Genomic DNA, 21446 nt, shown 5'->3' with positions numbered 1-21446 from the left:
AGGGCATACTGCACAAGGAGCAGCTAGTTCTTCCTGAGCAGGGACAGTCCATTCACAGCACCATGGGAGAAGCCAGATCTTATGGGCACAAATGGTTTCATGTGGAAATTATCCATTGATTCCTTTTATTTCCTTGGTCAAATAGATAGCCAGATTATTTTACCTGAGAGTGACTAACGGGGAAGAGAGATTACAAGTCTGAGGTGATAAGGTACATACTTAGTTATCTAAGATAGCAGGAGAGTAAATGGACTAAGGATATATGGTATGAGTGATGGGCAGCATGAACAATACACCAAGCTCCAATACTGACCGAGTTGCAGGCATTTGCTCGTTCTATTTTAGAAAGACCCTTCAATTCGGTATCAAATACATTCATCTTCTCTACCAGGCAAGTGAGAGCCGTCTCTGTAGCTTCTCCAACTTTTTCATACACACCTTTCGCCTACATAGGTTAAAAGCATAGAAAGTGGAAAAAGGGAAAAGTAGTAAACAAGTAAATTTCTTCTTAATAAAGACTTTTTTCCATAGGAGGACAACCTGTCTTCCACTGCATCATTATTCTGTGGGCCATTTTTATCCTATTCTGGAGCACATGATCCAGATAATTAAAAATATACTCAAAGCACAGGTGTGCATTTTATCTCATTCTAATAATTAGGTTTTTCATTTCCCTTAACTATAAGAAGCCACTAATCACAGTATTAATCAAAGAGCTTTCAAACAGTATTTGTAATTCCATGTCATTACTTATCATTCTACAGAGTTTACATTCTGTTTCTGATGGTGACTGGCTTGCCTTTTAGATAGAAACAAAAGGATTTATCTCACTTTTTATAATTAAAAAAGAGAATAAAAAAGGTTTTCTATTGGTTAAATTTTATATTATTTTATCGTCATCATCATCATCAAAACAATCCTCTAAGCCTCAGCTTGTCCTCAAGGATATCTTAAAAAGCAAGATCGATACCCTATACTTTCAGGAAAACATTTTTTATCCTGAGTTTTATAGTAACCAAACTATAAACAGGCGAGAACATGATGTACACTACAACTCTCAGTTAAGTAACTGCAATGCTCAAAGAGGATATATGAAAGGCTCTCAGCTTTCTTTGGCTAGGTCATGCAGACGCTGATGGAGATAGGCTCTTGAATGGAAAGAGGAAATAAAATCAGGAACTCTTACTTTCAAAAGGGAGGAAGGAAGGCTGGATTTTCATTCCACCCACCCCACCCTTGAACTAGGAGCAGCCAGGTCTAGTTTCTCATTTATAAGGAGTCTTACCTCATTGTAATCCAAAGCAGAGTCATTACAAAGAGCACAAATTGTTGCCAATTCTACAAGACCATCATATTGATGACATTTCACTGGTTTATCATCTTTATGTCTATCAAAAGAAAAAACACTCAGAGCATAGTGTGGTCATCTCCACTAATTTTTATTTAATTATTTAATAATATAAATAGAATTTGTGGACAACAGACTGGCACGTATTCAAAAGAACTGAGTGACGGCTCTTAGAAATCTGATGCTGGAGACAATAACAGAATGTGTCTCTGATATCAGGAATCAATCGGTAAAGATCAAAATTCTTAGTTCATGAAATTCCTCCACCACTGATATCAAAAAAGAACAAAGAGGGGGCCAGCCCAGTGATGCAAGCGGTTAAGTGCGTGTGCTCCACTGCGGCGGCCCAGGGTTTGCCAGTTCGGATTCCGGACACGCACCAACGCACCGCTTGTCAAGCCATGCTCTGGCAGCGTCCCATATAAAGTGGAGGAAGATGGGCATGGATGTTAGCTCAGGGCCGATCTTCCTCATAAAAAAAAAAAAAAAGAACAAACAGAAACCCCACTTGAAAATTTAGGCTTCAAATGAGAGCTAAATGAAGATGAAAAAGGTCATTGGCTTATGACCTGTGTTTTCTCTCTCAAAGTGTGTATTATATTTGTTTTTAAAAAAATTTACTACCTTGGTAACTGACAACATGAGCCACATTCAGAAAATTGTCTCAACTTTTCAGATACACTGCAAATCTGTACAAGTACCAAACTGCCACAATGGATCCTTTAAATGATAAAGGAGGGTTTACTCACACTTCTCCAATAGGTGCATATGTTGATCCAGTTATGGTAAACTCATTTAGGGAACAAGTATCACCTTCAACTTTGTCCAGAATGAACATCTACAGAAAAAGAAAAAAAAGAAAAGTGTCAGTGTTTATAAGGTATAATAAATATGCTAGGACAAATAATCTTTGCTAAGACAAAAAAGCTTTTCTCATTTAAGAAAACAATTTTAATGAAACTTATTAATTGAAGCTCAGCATCAGAAGTACTGTCCCTTATTCCAACTAGACACTATTTAATATTGCCTCCCCCATCCATCCAACAGTCTGAGAAACAGCATCACTGAGGAGCTGAACAAACAGTAAGCAGCAGTGGCACCAAAGACACAGCAGACAGCCCACATGAAGCCTGGCTCACGAGGGCCTCGCTCAGTCAACTCCCAAGACTCAGCAGTACTCTTTAGGATGCTCAGAATTCCCAATTTCAAATGGCTGGCTGAGAAAATGATATTAGGGAGTCCTGCCTCACAGCTACGAGTATAAGCCTGGGAAGAGTAAACTCATATTTCAGAGGTGCATAAACAGTCCCTGAGTAAAATAAGACAAATTGCTTCTCTGCTCCTTCCCACTTATTTTTATTGTGGCAAGAGCTCATTTTCTAAGAAGCTGCATAACTACACGTACAGTAAGGAGTCCGCAGAGGTGAATAACCTGATATTACCAAGACAATACAGACTGAAGCATGCTTAGGAAAGAATTCTAAATTTATAGAATAATAAAGTGACAGGAGTTAGGTTTCTTAAAGATGAGGTTTTTCCCTTGGTTTGCTTTCCAATTATAATTCAGAAGCCCAGTTTGGAAGACTAAGATTTAGATTTGTGTTTTCATTGCAAATTGAAACTGTAAAACCTTCTCTTAAAACAAAAGATACAAAAACACACAAAGTGATACTTCAACTATACTTCATCATGCCAAGATCTGTCTTGAAATAAGAGCAATTAAGAATATGATCAAACCGTTCTACAATAAGGAATTTTAAAAATGTTAAACTCAAGTTAAAAAGAGCCATGTAATGCTTTAAAAACATCTTTTCAGAGCATTCCAACTCATATAAGAAAATCAGCTCATCTTTATTTTAAAATAACTACTTTTGCCTCACAAGATTTGCCTGTTATACAGCACATACTCTTAAATTCCAAAAGCTTCATTTCAAAAGTATAGTCAGAACTAAATCAACCTTGGAACTGAACTAAAGCTATGAGTAAGACATACAAAACTGTTTTTAAAAAAAATAATATATGAGATTCAAAACTGTAATGACTCCTGATGAAAGGCTCTAATTCAAACATACAACCAGTGCGTCAAATGAGGAAAAGATTCATGTCTAGGGTCACATGCCACAAGATCAGTGACTCCTACAATTTTTTTCTAACAGATACAACATCTAGAAAAAGGAAGCTTGTCAAAAGGCTCTTTCCAAAGATGTGTCACATTTTATAGGAGAGTAAATAAAGGACCAGAGAGGTTAAAAGACAGGCTCAAGGTTACACAATTATTAAGTGGAAGAGAGAAGACTGGGTTTTAACTCCCAATCTTTCCTGTAAGAAAATCGAACTTTACCCTTCTATTAAAAGTTGTGTGACCCTCAGACATGTCACTCAACTTCTCAGAGCCTTAGTTTTCTAACCTCTTGAGCAGGAATACCATATGATTCAGATAAAGTCACATGCAAAAACAAATTAACTGTATTAAGCATATCAAAGCAGGCTGGCATTATTATTACTACACATCATGCCATTTCTTTAATGATACTGTTTATAAAAAGCAGAATTCTTTAGGTCTGTACCAGAGTCCAAAATATTCTAAGACATGCAGAATTCTAATCCATATTAACTAAATCTGAATGCACTTAGGCATTTTAGATTTCAAGCATGTAAACCATCTAGGAACTGCATGATGCAAGTATCCCTAAGTTAAGGGCAGTTATGCAATCCTCTGCAAGAAACCTCCTGCAGAATACTGATTAGCATCAGCTTTCTGTCACCCAGGTAGATCAGAACAATGAGCCAGGCTGTTTCTTTAACAGACGAAAACATTTTAAATCAAACAGTTTAAAGGAAAATATAAGAACAAAAAAAAAATATTATGGACTCTGTTTTATTCTTCGTTTGAAATCTGATTTGCTGCCACAACTTTGAAATTAAAAATTTTTTAAAGATTACAATTTCACACACTGCTTACTTTCATGGATATAAGGACTATTCTGAGGAATTACAGCTTTCAGCCTAAGTTTAAACAATTTCCCCCTTTAAACAAAGGGGGCTGCAGGGGGGAACTAAACAGGAAACATGAAATTCCCTTCTTCTCCCCAAAACAATCAGCTTTTAGCTGATTCATCCAACCTTTTCTGGTTCCAAGGAATGAGAACTTGGTAGCTCAGTCAAACCCTGCATCTTCGGGAGAAACCCAGGACAAACTAGAAGCTTACCCACTGGAGAGACAGAAGACCCCAATCTGTTTTAAACATCTGTCCATTCATTCTAAATCTGGGTTCGGACTACAAAGAGCTGAGGGGGTACGTATATCTAAAAAATCATCACGGATTTAAATTTGGCAAGATAAAGATTCAGAGGGTTTAACTGTATTAAAACAAAAACAATTTCCATTGCTAAAAAAACATTATCCAAAACCTGGAGATGAGGCCAAGAGGATGACTGCATGTCCTTTCAATGTCACTCAGAAGCATTACTTAACAGGCCCACTCAAAGATTTAGTACTCTAGAAAAATGTAACATTGTTTCACTGTGCTATTTATTATTAATTAAGGGCTCATGGTATGTGAAGCTGTGGATTTGTGTCCTGTAGAAAAGACAACCTGTAGTTTTACTGCCCTAAAGGGTATTAACCAGTTTTTGTCATCTAACTAGACACAGCAATTCTATTCTAAGATTGAGTACTTCCTCAAATGCTCTTGTAATCAGTTTCATCGTCTTACTGATTCCCTCATTAACTAACGAACGAAACAGAATCTTTGACATGTGTCCACTCAATAGATGTATGAGTTGCGTACCTTTTGGAAAATTATACTTTGACCTGTACAAAAGTTGTTTAAATATAAACCTAGGGAAATTGAATTATATGAAAGAACTTAATTCAGCTGTATATCATTATTATATTATTTCTTCAGTTCTTTTCTTTTTTTGTAACAGATTATTTGTTTGTTTGTTTATTTATTTATTGATTGATTGATTGATTGAGGAAGATCAGCCCTGAGCTAACATCCATGCTAATCCTCCTCTTTTTGCTGAGGAAGACCGGCTCTGAGCTAACATCTATTGCCAGTCCTCCTTTTTTTTTCCCCCCAAAGCCCTAGTAGATAGTTGTATGTCATAGCTGCACATCCTTACAGTTGCTGTATGTGGGACGCGGCCTCAGCATGGCCGGAGAAGCAGTGCGTCGGTGTGCGCCTGAGATCCGACCCCAGGCCACCAGTAGTGGAGCGCGAGCACTTAACCACTAAGCCACGGGACCGGCCCAGTTCTTATTTTTCTAAGGGCAGGTTTAAACGGTTTCTTATTTTACCCCCAAGTGATAGTCAAAACAACCTAAGAAAGGAAGGATGAACACAGAATGAAGTTAAAGGGAATTATTTACTTTTCAAGAAGAAAGCATGTCTCATTCAATGTGTTATGGAATATCAATTAGAATTTCAGGTAGGTAGGTAACTAGTTGCTTTATAGAATTCTCTTCTTTTGAAGCTTATCTGTTAACATACATATACTTAGAAACAGAGAAGCAGGGAAATAAAGGGAGCATAGTTACCTAACACATTTATAGACTGCCCCAATACAAGTACAGTCATACATCACTCAACAACAGGGATACATTCTGAGAAATGCATCGTTAGGCGATTTCGTCGTTGTGCGAACATCATCGAGTGTGCTTACACAAACCTAGATGGTATAGCCTACTACACACCTGGCTATGTGGTACTAATCTTATGGGACCACTGTTGTATATGCGGTCTGTTGTTGACTAAAACGTCATTATGCAGCCCATGACTGTTTATCAGCCATGCAGATATCCTTTATTTCATGAAATAGTTTTAGGAATTAAATGATTAACTCCTCTGTACTATTACAAATTACCTTGGGCTCAGGCTACATATACAACCCAATTTGTCTAAAGCACATAAAAAGGCATCAAATTATAAATCAAAGGTTTTGAGGGCATGAGGGCATATTCTTATTAATAAATAACCATCACCAGGAAAGACTCTTAAATGACTCCCACTTACTCTGCAGACTGACATCTGGTTCGTCGTAAGTGTACCAGTCTTGTCTGAGCAGATAACAGAAGTACAACCAAGGGTTTCCACGGAAGGGAGGCTTCGAACAATGGCATTTTTCTTTGCCATTCTGCGAGTTCCAAGAGCCAGGCAGGTGGTGATGACAGCAGGTAGACCTTCAGGAATGGCTGCTACAGCCAGGGCCACTGCAATTTTAAAGTAGTAAATAGCACCTCTGATCCAGGAGCCTCCATGAACAGGGTCGTTGAAGTGCCCAATGTTTATGATCCAGACTGCAATGCAAATAAGGGAGATGACTTTGGAAAGCTGTTCCCCAAACTCATCTAGTTTCTGCTGGAGAGGTGTTCTCTCCTGTTCTGTTGCCACCATTTCATCCCGGATCTTGCCAATTTCAGTGTTAACTCCAGTTGCCACCACCACTCCCATGGCTTTGCCAGCAGCAATGTTTGTACCCTAGGACAGAAGTAGAGGAGAACTGGTTACAAGATTAACACCCCACTCAACTTAAATACTGACTAGTAAACTCAGACTTGTATGGCTTCTGACTAGAGCACCCAGATTCTCTCCACATCCTACTGGGCCTTCCAGAGGCTGCTATTCAGAGAACCAGCCATCCAACTTTGATAATGAGCTATACCTCATGCAGGCAGTGCGGTACATCTCTCCCTGATTCTCATTTCATGTGGTGCCTACTTGCCCCAGAGCAGCTCTACACTGAACACCTGGAATCTCTACTCACAACACTGAGCCTGGCTGCTGCCTAGCTGTGGGCTGCAGCAGTGTTCTAACCCCTCTGAGTTCCCAATTTCTCAAACTCCAAACACCTCTCGACCCTAAGCATTTTGCACCTCTGGCTCCAACAGCTCAACCTCCCCTACTTTTTTTTTTAATCACCGATAATAAGAAGGGCAACCAGCACCACAGGCTACCCTGAGGACTTCCACTCAAGCACTGGCATTCAAAAATCAATGAAATCAACTATGCAAGTTCTCTCCCCACCCTACTTTAATTCCTAGTGTTGGAATGATACTGCTTCATTACTTTCATTGTAACTCTATACTACTTTACTCACTATGGGTGGTTACGCTCCCATACTAACCCACATAAGGCTACCATTTGAAATAGCATTTTAAATTCCAAACAAGCAAAATTTATAAATTTCCAAAATTTTTATTTCAAAAAAATTTAACAAACATTGAGACAGTACAATGAATATCCATATATCCATTTTACTTTTCACTCGGACTCACCAATTAATGGCTTGCCACCTTTGCTTTCTCTCTAAACACACACCTCTTCATTGTGAACTACATACATGTATCATCCACATCATTTTGAAAACATCCTTTACAGCTAAGCCTTTTCCAAACAAATCTAGTTTTCTACTAGGTTTACAGATAAACAGTTTAAAGATGTTTGACCTGATCTTTTATTTTAATCCTCAAAAACTTGCCAATTAAAACAAAAGACATCTATGGGGCCAGCCCAGTAGTGTAGTGGTTAAATTTGTGTGCTCCTCTTTGGTGGCCTGGGGTTCGCCAGTTCAGATCCTGGACGTGGACCTATGCATTGCTCATCAAGCCATGCTGAGGCGGTGTCCCACACTGAGTTAACTAGAAAGATGTATAACTATGACATACTACTATGTACTGGGGACTTTGGGGAGAAAAAAGGAAAAGAGGAAGATTGGCAATAGATGTTAGCTCAGGGCCAATCTTCCTCAAAAAAAAAAAACACATCTAGGTCACACATTCGACCATTATATGTTACTGATGTTTTCCGACAGCTGAGACTGACCACAAAGAGTGTGATTATCCTTTGGAATAATAGCCAACACTTTCTAAAGTCTGACACTGAAGGCAGGCAGTGAAAAGAACAAAAAAAAATCTGCAGACTTAAAACTCTGAGAATGGCTCCAAATAAAAATACATTTGATAAAGTACTTACAGAAAAGAGCATGTTCTTCTTATCTTGGTTGACAGCCCGTGGGTCAGGGACAGGGTCAGTGTGCTTGATGACAGAGACAGATTCACCTGAGCAGGTGGTAAGACAGAAGGGATGGTTAGATCTATGCAATCCACACCTAGAAGCTGGGCACCCTCATCCACTTATGCCACTACCACTCTCAGGAAAAGGGATAAAAGGCCCAATTTATTCAAAGGAGGTAAACTAGTAAAATTTAATTACAGAAACTAATTTCAGAGCAAGGAATGTCAGGATTAAAATCAATACAATTTCAAAATAAAGGAACTTAATTTTGAAGTAAAATCCCAGTCAATTACCTTTATTTTCTGGAGTAACTGTTCAAATTTAGTTTATTTTCAGGTATCATTTTATACTCTAATACTGTGAATCTATATTTATATATTTGTTGAATACTCATATATACATACATTCTAATACTTTAAAAAAAGGTGAAAGTATATTTACTTTTAATGGGCTAAACAGACTATAGATACAGTATAAATAATGAGGATCATCCACTGGGAAGCCTGTTTTTGTTCAATAATGCCAAAGATGAAAAATGAAAACATTGTTTTAGAAATATTTGCATGCACTAATCAGACTATTATATTTCAATAAAACAACTCTGGAAAACAGCAATCAGCAGTTGCACTAAAAAGAACGCAAGGTATAAAGGACTACTACTTAGAACTTTTACAATGGCTTGTTGAATTTGGTTTCAACTTTACTTAACATCACTTATGAAATACATAATTGGGGGTCAGTCTGAGTGATGTGAAATATGGCTCCAGTTGTTAATTTAATTTCAGGAAGCAAACTTCACTCTTAATATTTAACAAAAGAATCTGGTTCTTCAAACTAGCCTAAAACTACAGTAGGATTATTTAGCAAAAAATGACATTCAAGAAACTCTATGAAAAGTTTTAAAATGGTAATTATTTCTGCAGGCAAACTATGAGAATTTCATACACACAACCCGAACAATTCCCCAACATTTTATGGCTTAATCAACTTCCAGCTTGTTGCTGCTAACGGGAGTTTTAATAGATAAGCTATTCATAAAGAAACAATAAAAAATAGAGTCCAGGTTACTCACATTACTACCTTTGCTTTTCAAAGCTGATAATCAGATAAATCTTGATAATCTTTGGATTTTATATTTACTCTATTTAATTCAGGTTAGTACTGTGTTTAAGTTAATCTTCGGATCACCTTTCTTCCAGTTAATATGAACCCTCCACCCTAGACTGTGCCTTTCTCAAATAAAAATGGGAAAATATTCCAAACAATCCCAAATCTAAGTGTGCAAACTTTAGGTAGTAAAACATTCACCATTTTGGGAGGTGCTAACTTTTGTTACATATACATTTGATAATTGCAAAGTATGTTAGATGTGAGATTAGCATTCCTCCAGTGAAAAAAAATTATAGCTCTGGAGCCATTTTTTCCTGCCTGGAAAAAGAACACTAAATAATTAATTCACTTTCCACAAAACAGAGAGACAATATTTCGACCTAAAGATTATTACCTCTACTAATGAAGGAATCTGTAACCTTTTTTAAAAAGTAATTTTTTGGTGAAAACTAATTTTTGATAAAATTAAAAGACAGAGCCTTTATGAGATGAAAGCCAAGTTTGTTTTGTTTTTAAATCATGCCTTTTAAATCCCCTATATTGGCAAAAAGCCTAACTGATAAAGCACTAAGAAATAAATATCTTGAAGAGGATTAAGACAGGAAACCAAAAAAGGACAGTGGGGCAAGAGTTGACTATAGCATGGGATCTGCGAGAGGCTTCAGAAATTCAATGACCTTCCGACACATAATCTTTACCTGTGAGAATTGACTGGTCGACTCTTAGAGTGGTAGATTTGATGGAAGTTAATCTTATATCAGCAGGAACTTTGTCACCAACTAATCGGGGAGAAAAAAGCAGCTAAAATAAGCAACTTTTGCAATCATGTTATATAGAGATGTTGTCTCCCAATAAAAGACAATTTTTAAGGAAAATAAATAGCCTGTCTACAGCACAAATATATAAAAATCTGTTAAAATAAGCAAGATAATCAACTTATCTTCAGGGTCATAAAAACTCTTTCGCTGACCCAAGTGTCCCTCGACTGATGATTGGATAAAGAAGATGTGGTATATATACACCATGGAATACTACTCAACCATGAAAAAAAGACAAAATCGTCTCATTTGCAACAACATGGATGGACCTGAAGGGTAGTAAGTGAAATAAGCCAGAAAGAGAAAGACAAACAGTGCGTGATTTCACTCATACGCAGAAGATAAACCAACACATGCAACAACAGAACTGTTTGGTGGTTACCAGGGGCTAGGGGGGTGGGGGGTGGGCACAAGGGGTGGAGGGATGCACTTATATGGTGACTGATAAACAATAATGTACAACAAAAATTTCACAAAAAAAAATTGCAAAAAAACCCAAAAACAAACTCTTTTGCTGGATACAAGATTTGAATTACATAAGAAGGAAGAGAATGATGCTTGGGGAAACCTCTAAGTATATATTATTTACACACGCACATGCACACAGGGGATAGTGAGGGGGATTGAGATGTATACGCCATGGTTTATTCCAACAGAAAAGCTCAAGTATCATGAATAGCAAACAAATGGCTCTTTAAAAAGATGTTCAATTAATTTCACTCATAAGAAGAATGCAAAATAAAACTACACGGAGACACCACTTTTAAACTATCAAACTGACAAACAATGAGAGCTGAGAAAATGCACCAAGTTTGCAAGGATGTATAGAAACAGGGATTCTTATACAGGGTGACTATAAGATCTGGAAATTTTAGTTTTAATACGGGAAAAAACAAACAAACAAAAAACAAGAGGTGCAAATCACTCAAAGGCAAGTGCCTGAGCAGAGATTAATGAAAACTCTGTGTTAGTGCACTGCTAACGAGGACAAACTGAATGGGTATAATGTCACTAAACATATCATGTAATATTAATAGTCCATTTAGTATTTATAATTCAACTATGCTTCCAGACTTTGTGACCACCCTGTACATGCTGCTGAGTAAGAAGAAAAAACTGTTGAAAATCTCTGGAGGGCAATTTGGCAATATATATCAAAATTGCAAAACACAATCGTTTTACCTCACAAATGCCACTACAAGGAATTTATTCTACAGATATGCTCACAAAATATGTGGTTAGTCACAGCGTAGTTTTTTATTAACAGTAGAAAGATGAGACAACTCTATTCATACTAAAGTGAAAATTTCCTCTACGATATACTGTATGTTAAGTGAAGAAAACACAAGTGTGAAGCATCATGCATATGGAGCTACCACTGATAAGGAAATACCTCTGGGAAGGTGTAACAAACTGGTAACACCAGGTAGCTGGGCATGGGTGGAGGGAGACTTTTACCTTGTACCCATTGGTACCTTTTGAAATTTGAATTATCAAACCAAATAAATCTCTGGCATAACCTCTAGAAGATCTTTAAGTCAACTGAGTCTTCTTTTCTGGGCCAAACAGTTCCCTGAATCACTTTTTTTTTTTTGGTGAGGAAGATTCACCCTGAGCTAACATCTGTGCCAATCTTCCTCCATTTTGTATGTGGGATGCCTTCACAGCATGGCTGATGAGTAGAGTAGGTCCTCGCCTGGCATCTGAACCCACGATCCCAGGCCGCTGAAGCAGAGTGCAAGGAACTTGAACCACTCAGCCCCGGGGCTGGCCCCCCTGAATACCCCTTAAAGGCCCATGTCTTAGCCCCTTTCCTTGATGTGTATAAAGTAGAGGCCACAATGCAGACCCAGGAACAGATAAACTCGATGTTTTACATGCACTTCAGAGCAGTGCCCAGCACAGTGTAGGTGTTCCAATATCGCTGCATGAGTACACATCAGTACCAAAGCAACTAGACATTAAAAATAAGTGTACAACAGCTCTCCTTGCCTTTCTGAAAAGTAACTAAGGTAGTTTTGGCAGTCTTATGCAAGGACAGCTAAAAATTAGAACAAATAAGTACAGTCTGCCCTAGAATTGCATAGGGTATTTTTAAGTCAGATCTTCATTTTCCATACTGACCCTATATACTAAATTCTGTCACTGGTTATATACAAACTGGCAAAACAGCCACCCTGTCCAAGACACAGATTTATTTCACTTGCTAAACCTTTAACTTAGTTGTGATTTTTCCACATTTCAGAGCTTTTAAATTCAAGGAAAGTATGGTTTGCTTTTTGAACTCTAGTTCATGAAACAACCCTATAGCCTAAGTAGGAAATGTGGTCACAAGGCAGCACAGAAAGAGACTGTCAATATATAATCTCAAGAGGCAAAGATCATCCTTGCATTTGACTGCAGAGACACATTAAGTTAAGATGAAACTCCTGCTGGAAATGCTTATGCAACAAACAGCAATATTCAAACTGAACAAACCAGAACCTTTCATTTTAATACAGTTCTGCTCATACCACAGTTACTACTCATAAAGTAACCATATCCTAAACTTTAGTAACCTTCAACAGCTAAAATGCCCCATCAAGGTGAAAATTTAAAACCAACTTAATTTTTTTTACTGTATTATTTTCTGGTTGTCATAATTAATTTGATTCTACATGGCCTTGAACATGAAAAGAATACAAGTTCAACGATGATCATATGACCTTAAATGGAAAATTTACTTGAAAATGTTCCTTTGATGTCTGAGGCAACTTATGTCACGATCCTACAGCAGCAGAAGACTTCTGTCTAACACAGCATAGAAATCTCCAAAATCTACAGAGCACTGTCACACCTCTGCACTGTAACAGCTAGCTGAACATATACCAACAATTTAAAAGCAAAACATTTTATACTGAAAACCGAATCCCTTTTTTCTTTTTTTTTTCTTTTTTTTTGGTGAGGAAGATCGGCCCTGAGCTAACATCCGTGCCCATCTTCCTCTACTTTATATGTGGGACGCCTGCCACAGCATGGCTTGATAAGTGGTGTGTACGTCCGTGCCCAGGATCTGAACCTGCGAACCCCAGGCCACGGAAGCAGAGTGCGCGAACTTAACCACTATGCCACTGGGCCAGCCCCTCAGATCCCTTTTTTCATTTTTTTTTTGTTTATTGCAGTAACATTGGTTTATAACATTGTACATCATTATACTTCTATCTCCGCGTGGATTACATCATGTTCTCATGTTAGATCCCTTTTTTCTATTTAAACAATTTCATATATAAGCCCTAGCTCATACTCTCATATACCTGCCATATTGAAGGCCAGCAAGTCTAATATTTAAATTGAGGGTAAACTACAAGAGGACCCAAAAGTAGTACCTGCTGTGTTTCAGCGAAACCTCAGAGAATTTGAAATGGATTGAAAAACGTATTTTTGAGGCAATAAATACCAATGTTAAATTTCTTTCCTGGGTAACACAGTCAACATATTAGCTCTTAGTTTAAGGTGAGATCAATACTGTATTTACGCAGCATTAAAAATTATATATATACTGGCATTATAAAGAAACCAGCTACTTTCCCCCTAAAGGTCTATTTTAAAAATATAAAGGCTGTCTGCTGTACAGAAAGTGATTGATATACATTTAATTGTTGACCAAATCTTCAAGAATACCTCCAGTGTCAAACGCTAGGGCAGAAACTGTGTTGATATACAGTTTTTTTTTTAGTGAGGAAGATCAGCCGTGAGCTATAACATCTGGGCCCATCTCCCTCTATTTTGTGTATGGGACACCACCAGAGCATGGCTTGATGAGCTATGCGTAGGTCTGTGCTTGGGATCCGAACCTGTGAACCCCAGGCTGCCACAGCAGAGCGCGTGAATTTAACCACTATGCCACTGGGCTGGCCCCTTGACATACATTTAATTGTTGACCAAATATTCAAGAATAACTCCAATGTCAAATGCTAGTGGAACAAATGACCTGGGAAGCCCTTGAAAATTGACCTTGAGTTTTCCTCAAGTTTTCTTTCTTCCTACAACAGTCATTCTAATTGGGAGGCAATTAAATGTTTAGGAATTAAAAGAAAAGATGGGGGCTGGCCCAGTATCGCAGTGGTTAAGTTTGTACGTTCCGCTTCAGCGGCCTAGGGTGCACTGATTCAGATCCTGGGCTCGGAGCTATGCACCGCTTATCAAGCCATGCTGTGGCAGCGTCCCAAATAAAGTAGAGGAAGATGGGCACGGATGTTAGCCCAGGGGCAATCCTTCTCAGGAAAAAGAGGACTGGCAAGAGATGTTAGCTCAGCACTAATCTTCCTCACCAAAAAAAAAAAAAAAAAAGAAAAGATGAGCTGGGGTCCTTCATGAAGTACAGAATCTCAGGACATGCTCTTCAAGAGTCTGCTTCAGTGCATTTGGGGTAGGGGTCTATATTTTAAAAAGTTCCCCAAATACACTAAAAAATTAATACAAGAGAAAAAACCAAGCATAATAACTAGTCACAGATCCCGTGCAGGGCTTGTTTACAACAGCCTTTACTATATGCTGTTTCTCATGTGCCAAGTATGCCAACTCAAGGCCAAGATGACCCTAAGTCCCCCGGCACTTGGGAAATGTACTACCTTAAAGTTTTACATTTAATTTGCTTCCATTAGAAACTAATCTCTTTGTGAAAAGGTACTAAAAAAGCGTAAATCCAAACTGGTCCTAATAACCTGTCATATTAGAATTCTCTTAGCTAGAAAGACTCTCACATTATCTTGACCAACCCATGTCCTCATTTTAGACAGGAAACTAAAGCTAGGAAGTAAAAAAGAGTCTTGCCTAAGGAAGCTCAATCCTCAATGAACGAAAGATTTCCATTAACTTGCTGTGTGACTCTGCTTTGTGCTTTGTTTGAGTCAATTTAGGATTGAATCTATTAGGAAGCAGGTTCTCTAACAAAGTAAAAGATGCATGAAAGTAAAGATTCAATGAATACTTTTCAAACTAAGACACAATTTTCCTTTGTCTGCAGGCTTCTGTGAATTTCAGACAGGGTTTTGTGCCTGAGGACTAGGCAGTACTCTTCTGATGATCACATCCAGTAATATTTCCCTGATGGGGCATGTCTATGCCCTCAGGGCAAGTGGTAGTGGAAAATTCTTGCTCTTGCCAAGGGGATGCTCTACAATTTTTCGCTTCGAGATTTTTTTTCTCTGTCTCTTGGGTTCAGGTGGTGTAATAAAAGAATAAACTCCGTTATAAACTACCTTCCATTTGCTTAACATCTGACACTTTTCAAATTCAGTTCTTGGCTCCTTAAGTCTGTAGCTCTTTAACCTGCTATCACAATAGAGATTTCCACTCTGAACAAAATCCACAATGTATACTTTATACTAGGTTACCAAAAATGCAAGTAAAAGTCAGTTAAAGGAAATTATTACTTTGCCACATTTTAGAACTGAACACAAGCTTTCTTTACCTTAAAATCTAGGAAGGAGTATAAGCCATGATACTTGAACACTGTTTACATCATTATGTTAAAAACAAATAGTGATGGTTAAACTGTTTGGTGGTTACCAGGGGCTAGCGGGGTGAGGGGTGGGCACAAGGGGCGGAAGGATGCATTTATATGGTGACTGACAAACAATAATGTACAACAAAAATTTCACAATTAAAAAAAAAAGAGGTGAAGGAAGAGAATAGCCTCATTTCAATAAATAAATAAATAAATAGTGATGGTTAAAATCAGCGTTACTCAGAAAAAGCCTTATTATGAATTGGTAATATGTAAGAAAAAAAGCCTAATTTATTGTGGCAAATTCCACCAGTTATTCAGATCTTTTCTCAGAGAAAACTATATATAAAATCAGAAATTACCTCTTAAATACCACTATTGTTTTTGAGTTTAAAAGGCTCCTAGGAAAAGCAAGCCATAATAGAATTAATTAACCTAAATCACTTAAACATTTAACTATGACTCAAACGTTTTCACTATGTTTCCACTTTGAGTCAGAAATTTCATAGGCAGAGTGAATGAAATTCTTCACTTGAGAAGCCCTACTTGCCTACTTACAATTATTACTAGGCCTCAGGGTGAGCAGGGAAGGAACATTACAAATAGTACACTATGTTTGCTCCCAAACTGTTTTTTTGGGAGTATTATCTATGATGAGACCCATCTTTAAAAAATGCAAATGTGATGGAAACTAGATTTTGCGGGGTGAACACGATGTAAGCGTATACAGAAGTCAAGATATAATGACTTATATACCTGAAATTTATATAATGTTATAAACCAATGCTACTTCAATTTAAAAAGATGCAAATGTGATATTCTCTTGTTTAAAATCTTTCAATAGCTTCTTCCTACTAGACTTGAGATAAAGTTTAGTATCTTAACCATTGTTTGTAACACCCTCCATGATCCAACTGCTGCTTACTTCTTACCACTCTCTTCTCCCTCTAAGCTCCAAACACAATGGTCTTCAGTTCCTCAAAAAAAATTTTTTTGTGAGGAGGACTAGCCCTGGGCTAACATCTGATGCCAATCCTCCCCCTGCTTTTTTTTTTTTTCTTGAGGAAGATTGGCCCTGAGCTAACATCCATGCCCATCTTCCTCTACTTTATATGGGACGCCGCCACAGCATGGCTCAACAAGCGGTGCATCGGTGCAGGCCTGGGATCCGAACCAGCGAACCCTGGGCTGCCACAGCAGAGTGTGCGCACTTAACCGCTTGTGCCACCGGGCTGGCCCCTCCTCAAAATTCTTTGACTCTTTACATACCCTCTTCTCCTCTCCCCTCTACCTCGCAAATAGCAAGGCTTTCCGTGACTCTCAGATTTGGCTGATATCCCTTATGATGTGCCCACAGAGCTGCTTTTCCTTTCCTAACACTCATCACACTACGTGTTTGATGTGTCTTCCCCAACAGACCAAAAGCTCCATGAAGGCAGAGAATCAGTCACCACTGATTTCCTAGTCCCTATGTGCTGGCACACAGTGGGTGTCAAATAAAATATCTGTCAATGAATGAAGTACTTGCACACATTATTCCTTTAATCAACAATCATCAGAGACTTATGATAATTATCAAGCTGAAGAATGTCACAAAGCTAGAAACAATGAAAACAAACAGGATCCAAAGTGATCTCAGACTGGGTTGAGCTGTATGAGGTTTAGTAGTAATTGTTGCTTAAATACTACACTTAGACAAAAAACAAAAAACATGTATGCTAGTAGAGGATTAGAGATGTAGAGGGGAAAGGGCATGTGTGACACAGACTCAGGAGTTTTAGCTGGTAGGGAAATTAAAATTGCCAAACAAGTGTCCTTAGGCTGTAAGAGCAGAAGAAAAATGTCTAGAATATCAACTAGACTCCATTTACTTAACTGCATTCAAGTCTGGGCACCAAAGAAAGCCATCAAGATGGTAAGGGGTTTGAAAATAATCACATACATGACTGAAAGAGCTAAGAGTAACTTGGAAATAAAAATTTTAGGATACACCACACTGTTAACACTCAAGCCTCCCATTTCTACCACAAACTGCCACATGCTCTTGGATAAGTTGCAAACTCTCAGAGTTTTAGTTAAGTTCTAAAAGGGTGATGAATTTACCTTCAACTACTTAACAGGCCATCAAAGGAAGAGGAATCAGACTTCTATGTGGCTCCAAAGCAAAAACCATATAGAACAGATAAGTATATCTTAGCTCCTTATAAAGAATATTTTATAATAAAACTGACTAAAAATGGCATAGCTGACCAAAAATGGCAAGGTTAAAGTATACGACATCTGGTATACCCACCAATATAGTTTTCTCTTTATTACAAAAGTAAAGCATGCTTTTAAAAGGTGAAAACTCATCCTTCATGCCCCGCACCCAACAAATATACATTAAGCTGTTACCAGTATTTATCTTCTACACCTTTCTCTATGGATAACACTTATCAAAACTTCACTAAAATAAAAATCACAAACTTCCTTTTACATTAGTATAGACTTATTTTAATAGCTACACAGTGATAATGCCCGCTTAAATTTGGAGAAAAGGTTTATTCTACACCAAGCACCACTGTAGGGACTTTATGGGTTACTAACTCTTAATCTTCACAGTTCTAAGGTAGGTGTGATTATCTTCATTCCCAGTTTACAGATGAGGAAAATGAGGCACAGAAAGTTAACTTGCTCAAGGTCATACTGTTTTATAGCCACACTACAGACTAAATCAGCCACCATTTTCATGGCCATCTAGGTGCTTCTAATTTTTTTCTATTACAATGTTATATGGTGATCGTTCTTGTGCACTTAGATTACCTCTGGAGGATAGATTCACAGAAGCAGAATTTCCCTACAAATGTATACCAAATCTATATTCCTGCCATTTTCCCAAACTTCCTCAATCTTGTATCTTTCTGAGCACCAGTAACACAGAGCACTTTACTTTTCAAAATTCTTTTATCTTCAAAATAAAGGTAGTTTTACATTTTTACATAGTCAAATCTGGTGATCTTGGTGCTTTTGTTTCATACTTAGGAAACATGTTCCCTATACCACATGGTTTCTTCTAATTTTTCCAAAATCTTAATCACAGTGGCAAAGATGGAAAAGTTGGACACTTACTGGTACTGTGACTATCACTGAGTCACAGGGAGTGGGGAGGAGGTGATTACAGGAAATTAGGAAATGCCAGCCCCATGAAATTCAGGTCAGGCTTCAAGATCAACTGGTCCATCATGATCTGATGGCTGGAGAGACCTGAGTCCCTCATTTCTCATGGTTCTTAATGTCTTGGCTACCCTGACAGTGCTAAATGAGGGGCCCTAGGTCTCAAAACTCTGATTTCCCACACCGATTTCTGTTTTAGATTATTTGTTCTTCCTCTTGTATACAAGTTCTTAAGATAAAGAATTTACATCTCTGTAAAACAGAGATATAACTTACAGAAACAACTAAAATAATGATTTCTACTGTTATCTGGATACAGATGGGCTCAGATTTACATTTTTAACCAGCTCTATTCTCTCATCCTTCTCACTGTAAAACAACTCCATATGGAGGAAAAGGCAAAGAAGAACAAACCTATCCACCACCTTACTTAGTCATACATGCTTCTACTTCTCTGATCCGTGTTTATCTTTTTAGAACAGGTGAATTCTGTTTACTCTAACAATGTTTCAGCAACACTACATAAATCGCTTAACCAGACAATATTTTACTTAATTGTACCTTGTTAACTATAGTCATCACGCTCTATGTTACACATCCACAGATTTGTCTTATAACTGGAAGTCTGTACCTTCTGACCACCTTCACTGAATTCCCCCAACCCCCGCCCCTGGCAACCACCAATCTGATCTCTGGTTCTATGAGAGAGAGAGAGGGAGAGAGAGAGGGAGAGAGAGAGGGAGAGAGAGAGGGAGAGAGAGAGAGGGAGAGAGAGAGAGAGGGAGAGAGAGAGAGAGAGTGTGTGTGTGTAGATCAGCCCTATTGCTAACATCTGCCAATCTTCCTTTTTTTTTTTTTCCTGAGGGAGACCGGCCCTGGGCTAACATCCGTGCCCATCTTCCTCCACTTTATATGGGACGCCACGACAGCATGGCTTGCCAAGCAGTGCGTCGGTGCGCGCCCGGGATCTGAACCGGCGAATCCAGGGCCGCCACAGCAGAGCATGCACACTTAACTGCTTGCACCACTGGGCCGGCCCCGAGTTTGGTTTTTTTTAGATTCTACATATAAGTGACATCACACAGTATTTCTCTTTTTCTGTCTGACTTATTTCACTTAGCATAATTACCCTCAAGGTCCACCCATGTTGTCACAAATGGCAGGGTTTCCTTCTTTTTTTATGGCTGAATAATATTCCGTGGCACATATATACCACATTTTCTTCATCCATTCATCCATCAATGGGACACTTAAGTTGTTACTATGTCTTGCCTATTGTAAATAATGCTGCAATGAACATGAGTGTGCCGATATCTCTTCGGGAACGTGATTTCATTTCCTTTGGATATACAACCAGAAGTAGAATTTCTGGATCATATGGTGTACTTCATTTTTTTAAACCCAGAATCCTGAGGTGGATTTCTGGGGAAAAGGGCAAATAAACCCCCTGAAATTGCATACAAGATTTTGCATGTGTGTCTCTGGGCAGCGAGTCCATAGATTTCACTCTCAAAAGGACTGTGATCTAGAAATGATTAAGAACTACTGCTCTAGAGCTTTGCTTCTCAAAATGTGGTCTACCTGGGAGCTTGGTAGAAATGTAGAATAATCAAGTCCCACTCTACAGAATCAAAACCTGCACTTTAACAAAATCCCCATGCACATTAAGTTAGAGAAACGTTGATCTAAGCAGCTGGCCAGATCTTGCTTTTGTTTGTTTGTTTTAAAAACAGCCCTTGAGCCAAGAATGAGTTTTACGTTTTTAAAGCCTTGTTTAAAGAAAAAAAAAAAAGATTTTTCTGCAGAGACTGTTTGGGGCCCACAAAGCCCAAACCATTTACTAGGTGGCCCTGTACAAAAAAAGAGTTTGCCAACCCCTCTGCTCTATAGCACAGAACTGACTTCTTTGATATTTATGTTAGGGAGCTCAGCAGGTATGGATTAAGTATTTGCTGACTGTTCAGTTAGGCTGCTCCAATTTTTTCTTCTAGAAGCAAAAGAAGTCCACCTAGACTCACAGCCCAGGTAAACAAATGATATGCCCACGTCATCTAATCAGACATCTTTTAGAGCCAGAAAGCTCCTTAAAAGAGTCTACTCCAATTACCCGATTCTATAGAGGTTAATTTACTTTGTCCAGTATCATACAGAATTAGGATAATAATCCAAGCTCCTACATGAATCAGTCATCTTTCTATTTACAACTTTGTCCTTCTTTTTTCTCAACTGCTTGGAAATGCCACTTCATACATGTTAATAAACTTCATTACTACAAGTTGACTATCAAAAGTGAGACTTTTTTCCCCTTACTTACCAAGTTTAAGAATCAATCTTTTTATTCAATAAATCTTGAAATTACTGACACCATTGCTGAACATTTACTTTACATTTGAGCAAACACAAAATCATTTTCTTTAGAAGCTAAAGCAAATGCAATTTTATGTTAAGATTGTGTCATTTCTATCACTTACGTAATCTTAAAATATGATTCGCTCCACAGTATACTACAA

General features: G+C 38.0%; 1 protein-coding gene across 1 annotated transcript in view; it reads right to left on the bottom strand.

The window, feature by feature from the left end:
• ATP2A2 (ATPase sarcoplasmic/endoplasmic reticulum Ca2+ transporting 2) overlaps positions 1–21446 on the bottom strand; it is a 60017-nt gene that overhangs the window by 14231 nt on the left and 24340 nt on the right. The window contains exons 6-11 of the mRNA XM_058531396.1: positions 10176–10256; positions 8326–8411; positions 6367–6831; positions 2098–2186; positions 1286–1388; positions 314–445 (exon numbers count right to left, since the gene is read on the bottom strand). Coding sequence (XP_058387379.1) covers positions 314–445; positions 1286–1388; positions 2098–2186; positions 6367–6831; positions 8326–8411; positions 10176–10256 — 956 coding nt within the window. The remainder of the gene's footprint in view (positions 1–313; positions 446–1285; positions 1389–2097; positions 2187–6366; positions 6832–8325; positions 8412–10175; positions 10257–21446) is intronic.

The sequence above is a fragment of the Diceros bicornis genome, chromosome 35 (genome assembly GCF_020826845.1).
Source record: "Diceros bicornis minor isolate mBicDic1 chromosome 35, mDicBic1.mat.cur, whole genome shotgun sequence".
Lineage (NCBI taxonomy): Eukaryota > Metazoa > Chordata > Mammalia > Perissodactyla > Rhinocerotidae > Diceros > Diceros bicornis.
This window is presented reverse-complemented; position numbering and strand designations above follow the sequence as displayed.